The sequence below is a fragment of the Phodopus roborovskii genome, unplaced genomic scaffold (assembly GCF_943737965.1).
Source record: "Phodopus roborovskii unplaced genomic scaffold, PHOROB, whole genome shotgun sequence".
NCBI lineage: Eukaryota > Metazoa > Chordata > Mammalia > Rodentia > Cricetidae > Phodopus > Phodopus roborovskii.
The window spans coordinates 1,192,243-1,213,631 of NW_026126618.1; the positions used below are offsets into that span (position 1 = coordinate 1,192,243).

At 41.5% G+C, this 21,389-nt stretch overlaps 1 protein-coding gene across 3 annotated transcripts in view; it reads right to left on the bottom strand.

Moving 5' to 3' along the window:
• Ano4 (anoctamin 4) overlaps positions 1-21,389 on the bottom strand; it is a 323,121-nt gene that overhangs the window by 147,506 nt on the left and 154,226 nt on the right. For all 3 annotated transcript variants that reach the window (XM_051206302.1, XM_051206301.1, XM_051206304.1), the window contains one exon: positions 14,145-14,339. In XM_051206302.1, coding sequence (XP_051062259.1) covers positions 14,145-14,339 — 195 coding nt within the window. The remainder of the gene's footprint in view (positions 1-14,144; positions 14,340-21,389) is intronic.

The following is a 21,389-nucleotide window of genomic DNA, read 5'->3' on the forward strand; positions in this document are numbered from 1 at the left end:
AAAATCTTGGAAGCTCAAAGAAAGGAAATGAATTCAAATCTTCTGGGAGTCGGGAAGCAGAAACTACACACACGTGTAGAAATATGTCTGGTTCTGCAAAAGCTTTCCATTCTCCTGATTCCTAACATCATTTCTAGCATTCACTAAAGTCGTTTAATGGGTCACAATCCAGAATGCAAAAGCTATTCCCTGAAGTGATCAACACAGAGTGGACCTTACAACTCGAGACCTGCATTTGGCTAATATTGAGAAAAGCCTCTTGGGTACAAACAGAACTAACCATCTGAGGGCTTCAGCCTAATGGGTCACCTTTAAGGAATTTACTTTGATCTTTCCCAGGATTAGTGGGATACTCATGTCCTAAATTATAACACATCCTTATGCCAAATGCTACAAACATCAAGAAGTTCTTATGAATCCCAAAGAGAGGTCTTCTTGGTGCTCTGTAGTCTCCTGGATGGCGAGGTCTAGTGCTCATGAGCAGAAGTGAGAAATTCAAGATTTGGAGAGGTTGGAGAACAGAAAGTCCAAGATTTTCAGCATTACTAACATGCTGTTTACTCTTCCAGGATAGATGACAACTGTTGCTATTCAGTAAGGGATAGAGTGGGAGGAACCTGCCACTCACACAGCATGCCTCACAAGAGCCAGGACTTGGCACCTAGCGCGCCAGCTGCTCCGCTCTTAATCAAGCTCCATAAGATGTTTCCATCTCTTAGCTGCGTACTATAGTTAAGGGCATATACTTTTAAGTCCCAATTCTACTTGCTTTAGCTGCATATCCTTGTACTTAAATATATTCAGATTTCTTAAAAATAAACTCATCAGAGCAGCCCTGAGTACAAGATTTCAAGTTCCACAAACACGGTGGCCTCCCCAGAGTGTGCTCATTCGGTTTTCTCTATAGCTGCTTTTCCTTAGCCCTGTCTTGATTTACTCTGAATGCAACAAAGATTATTCAGAAAACCTTACCTGAATCTATCCTATGGGTTAAAATATGTGTCTGTGTCTCTTGGCAGAGAAAAAAAAAAAAAAAAAAAGCAAATAAGAGGAGAATTTGGTGTGAATTTTTAGAAAGCACAATTTTATTTCTCAGCAAATGAGAGCCAGAAGCACTGATACCTGTGCCCACGTTTACCAAAACCCCACATGGATTATTTTCCTAAGTACCCCTATTTCTTAAATTCACATCATACGTCTACAAAAAATCCACTTACAGAGGAAGAGATTCAAATGAAGGATGATTAGTGCTATTACCACCCACAGCACTAGCTGCTCTGAAAGGCACCCTATCCACCTTCCATGCAAAGATAAATGGAATCTAAGCCCAAAGTAGCCTTGCATCTTTTCTTTCATGCAGCTTCCCTCCCCACCAAAGATCCATCCGACACATAGAAAAATGATTGGATAATTTTGCCCAAGTTTCAGATTTGTTAAAGTAGGTTTCCTTAGGTTCAGAAACAAGCCCAACTTCTCAAGAAAATACCAGTTTTCAGGGAAAGATGGATGAGAATACACAGTTTCACACTCATCTAGGAGGAGAAAAGCAACCTAAAGATGACAGAATAGGAAAACCACAAGAAATTAAGATGTGAGGTTCTAGTTGGGTTGCTGATGATCATATTTTCACTTTTAGGCAAGTCATTTTATTTTCCAACTCACAGCCAAGAATAAACCCATCCTCTAGGACTGCTGTGGCAGCTCATTGAAAATTTGCACGACATTTGGAAACAACAGGACATTATCCCAACATGCGGTTGTGGTTTCACAACAATTGTCATTCTGAAAATTAGCCGAACATTTACTTCTTGCCATTTAAAAGAAACAGAAAAGCACCTTAAATGTTACCTACTGAATCTATGGATTTGGGAAATAATGCAGGAGCAAAAATCTTTTATCAGAGGCAGAGAATGGGAGGATTTAAAAACATCTGGTGTTAAACAGAGCATAAAGAAGCTATGCAGTACGACACCTATGTGGGAATAAGCGGTATTATGCCATTAAGGAGATAATGGTGTGTCCCACAGGACCAAACTGGTCTTATCTCACCCCTGTCTGAGCTTCTTATACTACAAACTGAACTATTTCAGGTTTATATCTAAAACTGACTTTCTAGAAATGTAACTAAGTCATTTGAATGAGCAAATTGGGTCTCTTGAATTGGAATCTTGCCTTCACCATTTCTTGGCTGTAAATTACCCTTCCTTGTGCCTTGGTTTCCCTAGCCACAAAGTAAGGATAATAAAATGAGGATACAATGAAAATTAAATGAGATATTGAGTGATGACTTCCTTATATGCCATCCTAGAGCCTTCATCCAGTAGCTGATGGAAGCAGAAGCAGACACCCACAGCTAAACACTGAGCTGAGCTCCTGGAATCCAGTTGCATAAAGGGAGGAGGGATGCGGAAAGGGGTCAAGACCAGACTGGAGAAACCACAGAGACAGCTGACCTGAACAAGGGGAAATCATGGACCCCAGTCTGACAGCTGGGAAACCAGCATAGGACCGACTCAGACCCCCTGAATGTGGGTGTCAGTTAGGAGGACTGGGCAGTCTGTGGGGCCTCTAGTAGTGGATCAGTATTTATCCCTAGTATAGGAATGGACTTTGGGAGCCCATTACACATAGAGGGATTCTCTCTCAGCCTAAACACATGGGGGAGGGCCTATGCCCTGCTCCAAATGATATGACAGACTTTGAAGATCCCCCATGGAAGGCCTCACCCTCCCTAGGGAGCAGAAAGGGGATGGGATGGGGGTTGGTGGGGGGCAGAGGAAGAGGGGAGGGTGGGGGAACTGGTATTGACATGTAAAACAAGCTTGTTTCAAATTTAAATAAAAAAATAAAAAAAAAACAGTTCTTGAGGTAGATGATACATAGGTTGCTTAATAAATCATAGTTGTAACTGTGTTATTAGCATAAAATTGCACAGTTAATACTGGTATATTCAGAGCATGGGGATCACTCTGGCTCACTGGGGAAAAAAAATGAAAGCTTCTCTTTGGTGAGACAATACATCCCAGTTTCAAACACCATCTCTATGCAAAGAGAAATGGTTATGCATAAACAGGAAAGGACCACTTAGGTCCTTAAAAGTAAGATAAAGATGTACTGGAACTCACTAACAGCAAAGTGCCATTTCACAAACCCAAAAGGAGAACAAAGGACATAGTCTGTGACTAATAACGCATCTCCATGACTAGATGATAGGCCTAACGCATCTCCATGACTAGATGATAGGCCTAACGCATCTCCATGACTAGATGATAGGCCTAACGCATCTCCATGACTAGATGATAGGCCTAACGCATCTCCATGACTAGATGATAGGCCTAACGCATCTCCATGACTAGATGATAGGCCTAACACATCTCCATGACTAGATGATAGGCCTAACGTAATGAAACAGATACAAGAAATGGTTAGGAAGCTGCTAGCTCTATTTTGTATGGTAGAGTCATTAGGCTAAGAAAATTTGATCTGCTTACTCTGCTTTCCAGTTTCAAACTCAAAGAACTGAAATCAGTGCTTTTTTTTTTCTTTCATTCCTCTCTTACCTCTTGAATCACAGTCCCAGACCCAGTACTAATTTTTATATGAGTGGCTAATGGATAAAGTCAAATGAAATTGGTTATACACACGTCAAAAACAGAAGGAAAAGGAAACTATAAAGATGGTGGAAAATTGGCTGTTTTGGCAGTACAACATGGTGAGAGCCCATCCTACTGATTTGCTCACCTCTTAATTAGGATGCTGCTTTATAGTGTGGGGATGAAGCATGAAATGACCTTAGGATAGATGCACCTTCAGACTTCCGCATTTTGTTTTTTATAAGGCCATCCTCACTCACATGGACCACTTGGGCTTGGTGTCATGCTTGGCATTTTACATGAATTAATTTCTTTAATTGCCACAAAACTACAAAAGACTGACACACAGAATGCAAAAGCACCACCTGTCCAGCTAAACTTGGCTTACAAATAAGCACGATGAGATGATTCTATTATAAATGTGCCCTATGCTACACTCAAGGTATATATATATGCTGAAAAGTACTTCTACTAAAAAAAAATAAAAAATAAACACTCAATGAAATACCTTGTCCAGTCCTGCATGCTGTAATACTGGTTGCCAGAGAATGGTGCTACCACTATGGTGGGTGAGTAACCACTTTTTGATTGGATTAGGAGCTGGCTTCATAGGAAGGAATTTCATTATTGGTATTATAACTCTGATCAAAAGCCCATGGCTGGGAAAGTCATAGGCCCTAGGGTAGAGCCTGTTATTGTTACTATAATAAATGACCATGCCACTAAATTCTTTTCTACATATTGATACTTATACCCATAGACATGTGCTACTTGTTACCCTGGTCAAAGAAGCTTGTCAATATACACTGAGCAGCAATCAGTCAAGAGATGCATAACTGGTCAAAGGACTAAGAATAACAGACCAAGTGCTCATCCATGGATGGGACATATTATCCCCACCACCACCAAGGATCAGAGAACATTACATAAGATAAGGCAGAAAGAATATAAAGAATGGGAAGATGGGGAGGAGGGCTATCAGATGCTGTCTTCTGGACACATCATGGCTACCACACTCATGATCTCACAGCAGCACAAGGCTGGAGCAAGACCAAGCCAGCCAAAGTTCTAGCATAGATGGGACAGATGATCTCCAGGTTCCAGCCCCTACCAAGGAGCTGCTGGCACTTGGTAGTTTCTGGGGGAGGCAGACTCATTCTTCATTGAGGATATGGTCATTGGTAAGCTTCTCATGATGGAATGGATGGCCCCACACCCATGCACATATGGCCAACACTAAAGGGGTTTAGCGGGTTCAAACAAAACAAATACCAAAAAAAAAAAACCCCAAAAAAACCCACATTGAATTTGGAGGGGCCACGTTGGAGAGGATAGGGCAGAAGTTGGAAGGCAGAAGGGGTGCCGATCGATGTATGAAATTATCAAAAATAAAGAGAAAAGTACTTAGCTGCTCTTGAATTTAACTGGATAGGCTAGGTTTATCCTAGCAACACTAACATGGTGAGAACGGACATTAACACCCTCACTGTATTAATGAGGAAACTGACACTGAGAGAAGTTAGGTAATTTATCCAGGGTTTTGACACCATTAGGTGATCTATCTGGGGTTTTTAACCCTAACAACAGGGTTATAATCTACAATCAATGCAGCACCATGTGTTATTAGGCTCCTTTCTCTACCTGAAAGGCCATTTTCTCTTCCTATTGATAATCCCCAATAACAGCACTCCTATAATTTAACTTATCCCTGTTCCTAAATTGATGTACTTCTGTCATAAAAGGCTAAGAACATATGCCATAGTGGGCATTATCTGCATACATTTCTTCTTTGTGATGTGACTTCTGTTCCCTGTTGGGCATGCATCCTTCCCTTTCCAAGTTAGGTTTATTATTGCTGATAAAACCCTATGACAAGTTGGAGAGAAAAGGGTTTATTTGGTTTATACTTCCACATCACAATCCATCTTTGAAGGAGGCCAAGGCAGAAACTCACACAGGACAGGAACCTGGAGGCAGGAGCTGATGCAGAGGCCATGGAGCGGTGCTGCTTACTGGCTTGCTCTCCCTGGCTTGCTCAGCCTGCTTTCTTATAGAAGCCCAGACCATCCCAGGGACAGCCCCACCCACAATGTGCTTGCTGCTCTCTTTCCTGTCAATCACTAATTAATACAGTGTCCTATAGGCTGTCCACAACCCGGTTTTAGGGAGGCATTTTCTTAGTTGAAGTTTGCTTCTTTCGCATGACTTTAGCTTGTGTCAAGTTGACACAATAACCAGCACACTAGCCCATCCACAGTGAATCTGACGGAAGAGGTCTTCTACTCGTCACTCTGTACCAGCAAAGGGGAAGGCATATGGACAGTTGGGCTTTGTGTACAAATTCTCAAATGAAATCACAGGAGGTGGGCAATGGTAAGATTTCACCCACTCCAGACACTCAAATAGTTCATTTCCTGATTCCTTTTCCAAGGCTGACTCTTTAGTTTTCCATTTATGGCTTTCGGATTTAAATTTATTGGCTTGGCTAGTTGTTGAAAGCCAGCACATGAGTGATTGTCCAATAGGTCTCCACAGAGGCAAAGACCACAGGGACAGTCTCACTTGGCAAGGACCAGTGGACTTTGGGTCAATGCAGAATACTGCTGAGACCATGTGACCTGAATGCTCTCTTCTTTCTCTTCTTGGTGCTTTTTTGGTGTTACGTTGTCAGTTGCACATGGGACATATGTGATCATTCCCATTTTTTCTCAAATATTTACCCCTAAAATTTTTTGAGAGCTGACTCTTCTCAGGTTTCTTATTGGAAATGCCAGCTGTCACTCCAGACCCTGAGAGCTGTCCTGATTCACTGCTGTTGGGATGGGAGGCAATTCACCCCTATTTCTACAAAATACGCTTTGTTAAGTTTTGAATGATGCTATTCTTGAAACTATGTGCCTATGTTTGTCACCTTTTAGCTTTGTCTGGCTTGACATTTGGCCAAGCTAGCAAAACGATGTGTTGTTTTTGGTTTAAAAGATGTTTTGATGTAAAAGTTGGGGGGGGGGAACGTATTTGACATATTTATTTTGCCAGAGGTTAATGTTGGAGGATGGGAAAAACGTGTTTGTTTTTGAAGTATAAATAAAGACAGCTTGAGCTATTTGGAGCTGGCCACGTGTGTGAAACTCATCTCGTGATCATACAATTTCCTCACACCAATGCTTCTTCCCTGTCTCAAGGTCTGAACTTGGCTGCAGTGAGTCTGCAGCAATTAATAGCTAGTTCTTGTTGTCATTAACAAAGAGTCCTGAAAAGTCATCCCTTGCACAAGACTGTGAGTTGCAACAACCCGTATTTTATATAGTTCTGCTTGACCTTATCTCTGAGGAAGGTGTCTTCCAAATAAAGACACAGTGCCAATACGTGCTCTGAAATGTTTGTAAATTCAAAGCGAAGTGTCCAGGCTACAGCATAAAGGTCTAGAGGAATCTTCTGTCCCTTCTCTTCATACTAAATGACCAGTTTGAGTAGATTTAGAATCCACTGAGTGGATCTGGAATCACTAGCTGTGTAAAGAGCAGCTAGAGACCTTAATAGGTCTCAAGATGATTAAAACATTCACGTGCTTCTAAGACCAATAACTCATGGGACATAATCTTGCTAAATTATACCTCATTTATATTATACTTTTAAGAAATGTCTTAATAAAATGTCTTTAATTATTACTATGTTAATGTCAATACAGGTTATCAACTAAAGGGGAAAATGTCAGGCTATACTCCACTTGGGTTAGACTACATTCTAAACTTTAGGCACTGTATTTATTAAAGAAGCAATAAGGAAATAAGATTGTTTCTTAAGGTAGAGTGGATGGATGGTAAAGAATATGAATGTCAATCTTTAAATAAGCCATGCAGAAACTAGGAAATAGTTCACTCAGAAAATAGCTCAAGGTGAGTCTTTAAACCGCTGAAAGATCATATGAAAGTATAATCAGATTTAGTATGTATAACTTCAGGACGAAAACTTATATCTGGGCGGCAAAATATAATTTGAAAACAACAAATAATCATTTATTTAAAACACACTCCAAAGTAATGCATAGAGCTGTGAGGAATGGCAGATATAAAAAGGAATTAAGAATCATAAATCTTAAACAAGTGGGTCTGTAACAGGGCTTTTGAGTTCTATGGGGGGGGGGAGATAGGACCTCCAGTCTGGCCTGTTAGGCCATAAAAGTCTTCTTGGAGGAAGGGAGCTGTGAATGCCTTTGAAGTAGGGAAGTGTAAGATTGGGTACAGCACTTTCCAAACTGACACAGCAGGAGTCAAACATTGACAGAGTAAAAGCCCAACTGAGGGACTTTATAAAAAATGGTTAAAGGAGGTTGAGTTTGGAAAGGTTGAACTACAGAGGACTGAGGACTAGTTTCTAAGGCAACACTTCCTTTCAGATAGTCGTGAGAAATGTCAAGAGGAAGACTGGCATGACCCTTGTCAAAGCAAGACTCCAGGGTGATGTGGGAAGCTAGACAAAGCCATTGCAGCTGATAACACAACATCCAAACCCTTCTATTGGGCCCTGCAGAATTATGTTGATATCAATCAATCAATCATCAATCAATCAATTGATCTCTTTTTTGGAGGGCTCTTCCATTAGGCTCAAATTGAAGCCTGGATAATTCCTCCAGGCTGCAGCTTCCCACTGGAAGCTTGGTAACGTGAAGTAATGGATAGTGAAAAGCAGGTGAGCACTACTGTCCCATTGCTGTGGAAAAAGCAGATCAGAACACACAGCAGGTGTCATTCTTGAGTCTCAAAGACACCTTCACACTACTTTCCTTCTCCTCTCCCCAGACCCCTGATCCTTTCATCCTGTGTTATTAGACGTATCACCTTCCTTCACCTCACTTCATCTGTTATTTCCCAGGACATATTTAGTTATTCCTTCAGCTATTAACCTGGCTTTTCACACTCTCTAAAATGTCTCAGTTTCAACCACTTCAGTCCTCTGAGCCCACAGAAATCTGCTTCTAGACTTGCTGGTGACACCTAACTTTGCAGATACACCAAATACACTGCATCTACATTTAGGCTAATAATATCTTCCTGTATGCTTTAAATTATCTTAACATTATTAATAGTTAGTACCTAACACACTGTAAATAATACACAGCTATCATGCTACATTGCTTAAGTGGTAGACCTGTACATGCTTAGTGTAGTCATAGGAATTTTGCAAATATTTTTGATCCACCAGTGGTTAAATTTACAGATGTAGCAAAAGGCCTCTGAATATAGGAGGCCAACTATGTGTATAGTCTTCCCCATACTATAGGACAGTAGGCAATCCTGGGGACCTTTCTTTCTCCCTCCCTCCCTCCCTTCCTCCCTCCCTCCTTCCTTCCTTCCTTCCTTTCTTCCTTCCTTTTGTGACAAGGTTTCTCTGTGTATCCCTGGCCATCCTGGAGCTTACTCTGTAGATCAGGTTGACCTCAGACTCAAAGATCAGGCTGCCTCTGACTTCTGAGGCTGCTTCTAACGAATTCCTCAGTGATCTTCTTCTCCAATCTATTGCAGTTTCTTTTCTTCATGCTCTGGTATAGACCATGTTTGCCGTTACCAGTTAAGAGCACCCTACTCTACAATAATACTGCCATGTGTTCTCTTCTCAGAGCACCCTTGTTTAATATGCCATATCATCTCTGTTACACGTGCCCGACCCCTCCAGGAACTCTGAAGAACCGACCCTACTAACCCTTCACCATTGCTCTTCCCTGGATAGCTTTACTCCCTCCTTTACCAAGGTTAGATCATTGTACTCATATTCCCTTCCATGTCTCATCCATGTGCTTAATCTCCTTTCCTACTGCCTTAGCAGCATCATAACCCTGGGCGAAGGACTCTCAAGTGACTCTATCTACGTACTCACATGATTAAATAAGGTTAAAGGGGGAACACAGCCTTGCTCGTCCGTCCTCACTTCGTGGCTATGAATCTCACTGCCCAGTACTGTGGGCGCCAAGCAACAGTCCCCGCAATTAGGACTGTTACCTTTCTCATTCCTCAGCTCCATTGCCATTCCCAGTTATGGCCTTGCTTCTTTACAGCAAAGACAAAACTGACATGGTGGGAAAGGAACCCCATCACACCAGCTGAAGTCCAAACATTCCCCTCCCACTCGCTGTCTGTCATCACAGATCCTACCCTTGGCCCTCATCTCTAACCCTAAAATTCTCCATTCTTGCAGTGAGCTAGGTGTGGGATTTGGGAAAGAAACTCTCACTTGCCTCACTTCTCCAACTCTTTCTCTGCTTCTTTAGCTTCTTTCATTCTAAAACATCCCCAACGTTGTCTGTTTTTGTAAGGTTTAATTTCCATCCTTCCATTCTCCTTTAAATCTACTTCAGATGGGGTCCCATCATCACTTCCCCATTAACCTGCCCTTATCAAACTCCTCATAGGCATCCACTAAAACCAATGGCCAATACTCAGTCCTCTTGTCGCTCGACTTTCAGCATCTCACCTAGGTAATCACTCTTCTTTTCCTGATAATTAATTTCATTAGTGGTTCATGGCCCTATCTGATGGTTTACAGTGCTTAGCTCACCCCTCGCTATCCACAGCAGATTGGTTCCAAGAGCTATGCCCAATACAGTTGTATAAAAGTCTACACATAACTCATGCATTGTCCATTGTCCTGTATCTTTTAAATCATTTTTGCAGTATTTAACACATCATACAATGTGGATGTTATATGGGTAGTTGTTATGCTATATTGTTTAGAGAATGCTGACAAGAATAAAATACACATGCGAAGGAGAGGCTTCACCCCTCCTCCACATAATAGTTTTGACCTATATTTTGTTAAAACCAAGCGTGTGCAATGGTAGGATCAAGTGTGGAGGGAGTGGGGGAAGGATGGAAAGGGAAAGAATACAGGGGGGAAACAACTAAAATGAAGGGGCATTTGAAGGTAGTATGGAACCCTAATGTAGTAGAAGCTTCCTAAAATGCATACATACAGAAAGGTTATCTAAATGAAATCACCAAATAATGGAGGAGACCAAATCCAGACTGCACATTTCTTGTCATCAAGCAAAGCTTCCAGTACCAGAATTGGGTTACATCTACTTGAGTTGGTGGCCAAAGGGGCTCCATGAAAATCCCCAAATAACCCGGGCTGTTGTCAAGACAATAGATTGTTCTCCGCAAATTGACAGCAGGTCTCCAATTCTGAAGACAACTGCTACACAACTCATTGAACATGAAGTCATCCAGCTAGTGCCTACACACGGCCTTCTCCCCTACATTCCAGTGTACTTGGTACAGGAAAATATTCTGCATGATATCAAGAGAAAAATGTAAACACCAAACCTGTCACAAACCCTTTATCCACATGATGTACCACCAGCAAGATAGGCTAGGGCACTGGGCACAAAGCTTGTGGGAATTACCAACCGATATCTGATTTGACATGAGGATGGAATCCATACTCAACAATGCTTGGGTGACCAAGAACCTGAGACTAGATAGCCCAGGACTTAGGGTAACAACAAATAATATTGGTCTATAAAGGAAAGAAAAGTATACTGATACAATGACACCTAAGGACAGTCTGATCTACTTACAGTATCTTATTCAGGAATCAACAGAGAAGCTTCCTCCTGCATCAGAGGGGGAAGGATGCAGAGACCCATACCTAGACATTATACAAAGAATCAGAGACCTTAGAACACCCAGCCCTGAGCTGCCTTCAAATCCCCCCTTCCCAAAGCTCAGGGAACCCCGTAGAAGAGGAGACATTAAGAGTAAAAGATCCAGCGGAGGTGGATGGAGGATACCAGGAGAGCGAGGCGCTCTAAATCAATACGAGAAAAGCCCCTAGGAACTCACAGAGACTGGAGCAGCATGCACAGGGCCTGCACGGGGCAGCACCAAATTCTCTGCATTTCCATCATGGCTTCTGCTTTAGGGTTATTACTGCGATTCCTGGCTGTGCCAATGAGTGGGTCTCTGGGTTTTGTGCCCTCCCTTTTCTTCAGCTCCTTTCTTTCTGTGGGCTTGTCTGATTCAACTTTGATGTAATAGTTTTTGTCTTATCTTTTGGTTGTTATATTTTTTAAGTGAATGAATCAACGAAAACCTAGCTACTGTGATAAATGTTATCAACTGAATTATCATTAATAGCTGCTGGAGGAGGCAAAATCGGTTTTCTCCAAAGGAGTGACAATGGGTATATTAGCAGGGCAGGCCTCATTATTAGGAGCAGCTGAACAAAATATAGTGGACTTCACAGGGTTCTATTTATTTATTTACACATTTATGTGTTTTCTTTTATTCATTTTGTGTATGGTTTTGTTTTCTTGGTTTGGGATGGATTTTGTTGGGTTTTTGTTTGTTTTAGAGAAAGAACTTAAAATTGGATGGGTAGATAGGGTAGAGTATTTGGAAGGATCTGGGGGAGGGGGAAATACGATCAAAATGAAACAAAGAAACCAAGAATATGGATTGCAATGATTTGGATGCCCAATTGTATTTCTTTCTTGTTCATCTCTTTCCTTCTTTTCCTTTTTTTTAAATATTTTTTTCTTACTTTACTATTGATACCAGTTCCCTCTCCCTCCCATCCTTCCATGCCCTCCACAGACCCCCCCTAACCTCATCCCCCATCCACAACCCAGGGAGGGTGAGGCCTTCCATGAGGGTTCATCAAAGTCGGTCACATCATTTGGGGTAGAGCCTAGGCCCTCCCCTGTGTCTGTAGGCTAAGGTAGTGTCCCTTCATGGGAAGTGTGCTCCCGAAGTCCATTCTTGCACTAGGGATATACCCTGGTTCCATTGTCATCTCTTTCTATCTGATGTCTTTAAATTCAACATTTATACTAACAAATACCAATTTTTAAAATCCTATTCCCAGATTAAACTCCAAATTCAGAGATAGTTCTCTTACCATCCAAATGATTTCACTAGTTCTAATGCTGTCTCATCTGTAATCAAACCCCCAACACCATTCCGTTTGTCTCCTCAAGCAGAGGAAGTCTGAAGCCTTTCCCGTTTCAGCTGATACTATGCCTGTTTTCTCTAGCCAGAACCTTAAGAGTCTGCATTAGTTCTAGGCTATCTGTTATGGCATATCCAATTCATTGGAAACATCTTCTGATTGAAAACACAGCCAAAACTCACTCACCGCTATTTTTCTAATGAGAAGGTCCTGAAAGGTGAACCCCATGATCAGAAACCAGGGTGTTCTTTCTAGACTTATAACACAGGCATGCTTGAACATCAGACAAGAGGAAGGGAAAGCTACTACAGATGAGAAACCAGGAAAGCTGTCTGTGAGACAACTAAGAGGACTCAGGTTGCCATGGGAGCCTAGGGATTTGTGTCTGGGGAATGTGTTTGGTCCAGTGCATCAGAAGAATGGAGCAGGCATCTACCAGCTTGTGATAAAGGAAGGGTGATCACAAAGCACAGCCACAAAGGAAGAAGGGGCCAGAACCTGGGTTGGATTAGCTGAAGAAAGGCTGGGAATTGTGAAAGCAGAGCAATGAGGGCATAGTTTCTTTCCAACCTTCATCTTAGAAGAGGAAGGGATGCTAAAAAGCCATCAGGTGGAGATGACGAGAAGTGACAGAGGATGAGCCTTGACATACACTCAGGGGAGTAGCCAGCAGTATGAGGAGCAAAGGGAGGAACAAGATTACCTCACCAGAAAGGAGAGGTGGCCAAGGCTGAAGGATACAGGCACAGGCACTGTCAAAGACAGTGGGAAGTTCTTGACCTTGAAAACTGGGACAAAGAAGAAAGATGGAAGAAAAGGAGCTCCTAGTCATTCATGCTCAGCAGCCTGGGGATTCTCAGAGAGGTTAGGAAACAAAGCCACCCGTTCAGAGGGAGAGAAGGATGTGACTTGGCAACAGCTGGAGGCTTGGCTTCCATGGCGGTTGGCTACCATCTATAGGACAGTACAGGGAAGAATCAGAATTTGGTGAAGCCTATTCTAAATGACACCTGAATTATCTTCCAACTGACCGGAACATTGTCCTGGTCAGTGGTATTTCCAGAACAATGACTAACACACAGCAAAAACTCATCACATATCTGTTGAATTAACGCACGAATGAATACCTAAGTGAGCCTCCTTCCAAACGAGCACACAAAACCTTTTAGTTGAAATCACATGTTTTGATGTAGAATTGGCTTAACAAAATTAGGAAATCACAGATGCTTCGTAGAAACCTTGATATTGAATATAATGTCTCACTCAGGTGATGCAAGCAAGCCGATCCAGATAACTCACTCACATAAAGAGCAGACATTTAAGAGCAAGTTTCCCTGGGTTATCGTACAGCAGCTTACAGGAAAATGTCTGTTCAGTTGTTCAAGGTTTTCTGAACTGAGTAAGAGTTTATCATTCTGGTTTTCACTTAGATTTGACCAGCATAGGCGGCATATCTCCTTAAGAACCTCTATCATCCCCCCTCCTCCTTTCTCATTGTTGGTCCTGGTGACATTTGCCACTGGTTGAAGTAAAGAGAAGAGAAAAAAATGGAGTGCATGACGCCACTGATGGACTGGATCCCCGGTGAACTTGCCCATTCATTACCTGCATGGAAAACTTTGTTTTTTCCATTAGTTGTTCCAGAAGAGCTGGCCTCCATTTTTATTGGCCTTCTGCCTGGTGGGAGTGAGGAATGCCTGACCACAGGCAGGCGACGATGTGACCCTGGGCGGCTTGCCACACTTCGCCGTTGATGGATTTGCAAGCGCTTTTCAGCCCCATGAATAGATAAACTTAAACCTGTAATGAGAAATAGCACCATTAACTGAAGGGGTCAGTTTGGGAATGGTTAAAACACAAATTTATGTCCTGGCACGAACTGAAGAGAAAACCAGCAACTATTCCCAAGGACCGTGAGTCACATTAGAATTGCAATTTTTCATGTTATTTACTAGACAGTGCTTCATTCAAATGGGGGCATCTCGGTTATCATTAAAAGAATCCTATAAATGGGAATTATATAGTCATATATTAAACTTAACAAGATTCCTTCTAAACTCGGGAACATATTTGCATATGTTCATATTTTATGGATCTTTGGGGTTTAGGAACTGCTGCTGGATATCTGGAGTGTCAATGACAATCAAAGAACTTTCTTCATGGGACTCGCAGTGAGACAAGAACTGGTGATTGAACAGCCCAGAAAATCAAGAATTCTAGTTCCAAAATTAGTTTTTAAAACACCCATTAGTTACCATTGGAGGTGGCTAAAATATCAAGTTAATATCCAGAAAACTCTCAAGGGGAAAGAAGTCAACACTTGTTCTATCTTTCAAGGAGGACAAATAGTTGATAAGAGAAAGTTCCTCATGACAGAACAGCCAGATCATCCCGGCAGTGTGTGTTGGACAATTTATGGATTAGGGCTTGTCTTTCACTATAGGATTAGGGCAACCCTCATTTCTTCCTGTCCAATGGTTGGTAGGGATCTCAGTGAGAGGTAACAAACTTCTGTCCCGGGGTTCAATACATTTACCTCCCTAGGATTGCTTAGTGTGAGTTTGTCCCCAAGATCTTGTTTCCAAACCCATACTATTGTGAGTCTAAGTATTGGTCTTTGAAGTTTTATTCAAGTTAGGACTACCTAGCTGGCCACTTGGGAGACAGTCAGGTAGGTTCTCTCTGTCAGACAATATCCAGCTGAGCTGCCAAAGAACATGGAACCTTCTGTTCCCACAAGGCTTCCTCTGTGGCCATAACCGGCATGCTGGTCTCATCCTCTCATTCTCCTCTGCCACTGTCCAACATCATATCATTCTAAGTTCCACATTTTCAGAGTTGGGTTTCTCTAGACCCAGCCGAGTCCAGACAGACTTACAGATGGTAGAGAAAAGGGATGGGGGTTAACATTAGACAGCATCTGGAGGTTCAAGCTGAAAATATTAGATAAGCCACTCTCTACTTAAGCTTTTTATGGGTGACTGTTCGGGTTCAGGGAACAGGGTTGTGGCCCAGCATGGCACTCCTGGGTGTTGCGTAGCGCCTCTTAAAGAAGCATAAAGTGACACGAATGAGAATAAAAATTACACTGTGGATATGAAATGGCATGGGTACTTGACATGGTTGAATCATGTGTTTTAAAAACGTAATAATGTAGATCATGGGGAGAAAGTTAAAAATAAGTTATCTATGATTAGTTTATACAGAACATAGCTATGAGGAAGAGAAATATGTCACAGTGGAATTTTAGAAGAATCCGCAATGCTGAAACAAACCCATCGCACATTAAATCTCTCATTATACAAAGGCCACATCCATGGGTATGAGATAAATAAACATCTAATACAAGATGAGCAAATATTTGAAAATGTTGAAAAGTGTAAAAAGACAGCAAACTCATATCTTTAGAAATCAATCATCACCCAGTAAATTACATCATCTAATTTGCTCTTAATTATTTTATAAAATAATATGACACTAACAATTAAACATCAGGCATTCTTCTAAATCAGTTGCTCTCAACCTGTGGACCTCTACCCATTCTGGGGTCAAATGACCCTTTCACAGAGGTCCCATATCGGATATCCTCCATATCAGATATTCATATGACTCGTACAGTAGCAAAGTTAAAGTAATTGAGTAGCAAGGAAATAATTTTATAGTGTGGGTCACCACATGAGGAATTGTATCAAAGGGTAACAGAGTCAGGAAGGTTGAGAACCACTGCTGTAGACATTGATTTTTATCCCATTAATATTTTACCACAAATGTAACACACACACACACACACACACACAGAGAGAGAGAGAGAGAGAGACAGAGAGACAGAGAGAGAGAGAGAGAGTCATATTTTACAGATAGGAAACATAAAACTCAAGAAGTTACGTGTCCAAGGTCACACAGAGAGATTGTTCTTCTCAATTATACCACACAGAAGGACAGACTGAATACCAACGCAAGGACTGACTGTCTTAAGCCAGCCGTGGTCCTGAGAACTTGAGGTCTATTTTGGTAGAGACAAGAAAGCATAAAATTCTGATCTTCTTTCGAACCTTGGTCTTCTAGAATCCTCTCCAGGTTTTCTTCTCTGGACTCATGCCACCATCATGCCCAAATGCCCCTCCCCCACCCCGGCTCTTGACTATCATTCAAGCATCTTCATGGTGACAGCTAGCTGCTCCTATGTCTTCCCCTTGAAGCCTTCCAATTCCTCTGGTCACTCCACTTAGCATCCAAGTCTTTAATATTTCAACAGCCCCTTTATATGCAGCATCCTTAAACTCTGCTTCCTCTTCTGAACCACCAGGGGTGGTAGATCAAATCTCCACTGTGAAAAAGCATGCTCCCCACTTGTTTCGTTCTGTCCCCAGTTCTGAACTAAACACTTTCCGTATAAAAGACGGGAGATGATGGTTCCCTCTTCCAGCCCTTTCTCCTCTGTACGCTGACTTCTACATGGTGTAATCCCTCCTTGGCCACAGATGACACACAGTCAAAAGCTAGTCAATGAAATGACCAATTTCTAATTAAGCACTTTCCATTTCAGTACACCGCCGCAGTCTCTCCTACACACCTGTAGCCTACAACTTCTCTATCTCCCTCAGTTTCAACAGAAACCTTCTTTTTCCTATAGGACTGGAAGATAAGGTCAAGGCAAAGTAAGTTTTCTACTCTCCCTCCTTCCTTTCAGTACAAAATTATTCCTTCTACCTGAGAGTTATCATTTTCCTTGATAAAGGCTCCAAAGTCACAACTTCTAGAAGCACACATCTTTAGGGCTAAAGGGGGGTAATTACAACAGAAGTTGAAATACAGGTGCTGGAGTAAGCATTTGGGGGCTCACATCATAGCCATATTTACCTATAAATACAGATATTATAGTTGAAACAATCACTTTACTCATAATGCTATTATTTATACTTATTTGATTCAGTAGAGAAATCATTAAATATGTTCAAGAATTCTATGTTGAGCACTACATAGCAAATAAAAACAAACTATAATAAAAAGAAAACAAAAAACGCACAAGAAGCACACACACATACACAAACCATGAAACCACAAAATCAGAAATCATAATATACAAGCAAAGAGCAGTAAGATTAAAGCAAGCAAGCAAACAAAGCAAGATGAGACAAACAATTTCACAAAAAATACCACCGAGTTGGTTTTGTCTTGTCCATCTACTGCTGGGCTTGGAACCTTCCCTTAATTGTGGTTTATATACCCAGTGAGACTTCCTGTACAAACAGCTGTCAAAAATGGTTTCTACATACTGGAGTTGTAGAACATGGGGAACTCAGATGGATACTGACCTGGGAACTTCATCCCTATTGGCTAGCTTTCATAGTTCTAGAAGGTGCTATGCAAGCCATTGGAGGGTTTAAAAACAAATTAATCCCCTGTCTTATCTAGCTGTGACCCTTACAAGTTACAATAATGACTGGCACGGTCGTATCTGATGGGAACAGCAAATCACAAGGCCAGTACACCTGTTTGACAAAGATCCAGCAAAGCTGAGCCACATGATGGTCCTGGGCCACCTTCAGTTTTCATCTCCATCTGTGCATACTCGGGGAACTTTTAATATCTATGCAATTTGGGGATGTTGGCTTGATGGAAAATTTCTTACGAATCATTTTTGCCTTCTCCCAGGAGTGTTGCTTCTCAGTTTCCTCGGGAGAGTCCTGAACATACTACCCCTCCCACTTTTAGGAAGCTATCCTTACCTACCTGAAGGTCTTCCTTACACCTTGGAGGTTGTGACTCACATAAAGAAGCCAGGGGTCTCTATGAGGCTATGACACACTCTTGAAACATCTGTCCCTGTACATACACAGGAACAAGATAATCAAAACAAAGTAAACTCAAAATGGTCAATAAGATTCAGTGGGCTAGAGGAGTTGGCCACAGTTTGGATTGCAAGCCTCTTCCCTCTACACACTCAGGCAATCACAGATATACAGCAACAAAGTTACATTAGCTGAAGTTATTGATGGGCAAAATATGGAGTGAAAAAATGATACAAGAATGAGATGTCAGGTCCTCCATTTCGTAGAGAAGTTAGCATATACAGAATCACTGTGGTGTCATATGACCAAGGAACAACAGAATGCCAACATTAGGCATACACATTCTATAAAGATATAAAATATGAACATTGTGTTATGCCAGAATTTTAATAATAACCGTGACTGTGTCAGCTTTGGCCTTAGGATATTTCTTGGGCACTCTGACCATTAAGAGTTAATCATACCCTGCTTAGGACATGGCACTCTGTCCAATCTAACTTGGAGATTTTGTTTTTGTGTCCTTGTAGCCATAAGAGCTACCAGCCTGAGAACAGGCTGTCATATGCCTTTAGATTCTTAAAAATTGGGTCGTGGGGTTGAGGAGTAAAAATGCATATAAATGTTAACTGTTTTTCAATGATGTCAGAACTTGAGGGAAACTGATTGGAATTGATAACTCTGTTCTGTTATAGTTTATTGATGATGACTATAAGATGAGCAAGAGGAAGTGAAACACATGTCCAAAACCAAAAATGATACGATCTATGTTTTGGACATCATGAACGTATCCCTTCTTACTAAATTCTGTATAAATGAAGAAGCACTCTGGCTGCTAGTCAGTCAGGCTGCAAGATTCTCCTAACCAACATGGCCTGGCCCACCTCCTTCCCTCATCAACTCCTTACAGCCTCTGCTAGGGCTTGTCCACCACTGGGGATGGCTCCTGGCAAATGACCATCCAGACAAAACACGCCTACTGGTGCAACTGTGGCATGAATGTCATGAGTAAGCAACCACCCTTTTATTGTAATTAGGCCCATTCCACAAGATGAAACCCATTCATGGTTCCATGGCTGGGTTGAGAACCTATAACTGGACCAGCCACAGGCCCTAGAGGAGAATCTACTGATAGTATTCCGATAAGTGGACATAGTATTAAGCCAACTTTTAATGACTTATTATTATGCCCCTAGTTGGTGCACCTCTCAACCTTTATCTAAGAAGCTTCTTTGTGCAGCATATAGTGATTAAGACAGACAACTGATCAGATTGCAGAGAATAAGAGATTATAGAATATTTGGGCTCAAATGGGACATGTACATCATAGCCTCCAATCCCGAGATTGTTGTAGAGGGATAGGTGGGAAGAGCTAAGAGCCAAAGGTATTGGATAACTTCAACAAAACAATGTTTTCCAGATACAACAGGGCAGTTGCATGTGTGAACCCATGGTGATGGCAACAGCATGCACGAGATTGAGCAAGCTCACATAGACAGAAATTCAGTATGGAATGGGCAAGTAAGTAGACCAGGAGCAATTGATAGCTATTTAGTGAGAAAGAGTCAGTTTTCTTTAAGCGTGTGGTCCCAAATAGATCAGTAAGGCTCCAGTAGGATTACCACAAACCCAATATAAGGACATCACACGTTGTACTTGATGAGCTAAGAAAACAAAACAAAACAAAAAAATGATTATGACACAAAGTTGGGTAGTTAGCAAAAAGGGATGTAGATCTAGGAGAGTTGAGAGAAAGAGTTGAACATGGACAAAAACACATTGTATGAAATTGTGAAGATCTGATAAAAATGAGGGAACGAAGATTAATTCCTTGGAAAACATGTTTACCTAGTATGGCCATAAATAGAGGCATGGAGCTTAGGAATCTGTCTGGCTAGGCTTCATTGTCTAGAGATTAATGCTGAAGCTTTGAGAGAAGCCATAATTTCTTGAGAAGGGAAGCAAGCTCACAGATAACATCTAGAGGCCAGTAGAAGAAGAATGATCAAAGTAATAGAAACAATAGCATGTGTTGAGGACAGAGCAGGCATTGCTCTGAGAGCGTTAAATATGTCCACTCATTTGATCATCACAGTAATCGGCATGCACACTCTTCATCCTAATTTAAAGAGGAAAAACAAAACAAAACAAACAAACAAACAACAACAAAAACAAAACAAAACAAAAACGGAGGTACAAGGATTGGGAGCGTCTTCTTCACTAAGTTGCACAGTCCAATTTGACCCCAAGTAGTTTGGCCTGCAATACTGTTTTTGGTAGAAGAAAGGAAAATAAAATCACTGAGAATTGAGAAGAGAAAGGTTTGAAGTTGACAAAGCTGCAGTCACATCTTATCATAAACAGAACACTTGCTCTTCTACAATGCTGAAGTCCTAGTCTCTGAGAATACATGGATACATGGCAAGAGAAACTTCCAAGGTTTGATTGAAATCTTTGAGATGAGGAGATTATCCTGGGGGGGGGTAGAGTAGAGAGCAATGTAATGGCATGCTCAGAGATGCTCCCGAAAGGGGATAATGGGTCACAACGAAAAGAACAGAGAAGCTCAAGGAGCTGTCAGAGGTGACAACAGCTCCTTCTCTCCCGCAGCAATAGAACTGTGCTTGGTCTTCGGAGTAAGACCTGTGCCTCACTTCCATCTACCAAATAGGAAGGTATTACAGCTGACACTGGAAGCGGCCCTGTGTGTGACTGTTCTTACTGCAGCAATGGAAAACAGTTTCCAGTCTACATTTCTTCTTAACAGCTTCTCTCGACAGCACGATTTCCTGTCCATCTCAGGCTGAGGTGGTCAGCCTGACAAGGGCTCCTCCAAGGACAGAGATGATGAAGTTGGCTCCATCTGAACTTCCTTAATCAATTTTTAATTTACTTAACTAACCAAAAACGAAATGTTATTTCTCAGGCTTCTAGAAATTTATCAAAACTAACCCTCAAGTACATGCCAGTAATTATTTACTAATTATAGCTCCATGTTCATCCATAACATTGCAATTCAATCCTTAGCCATGTTAAATATCTCTATGGACACTTGGGTTGA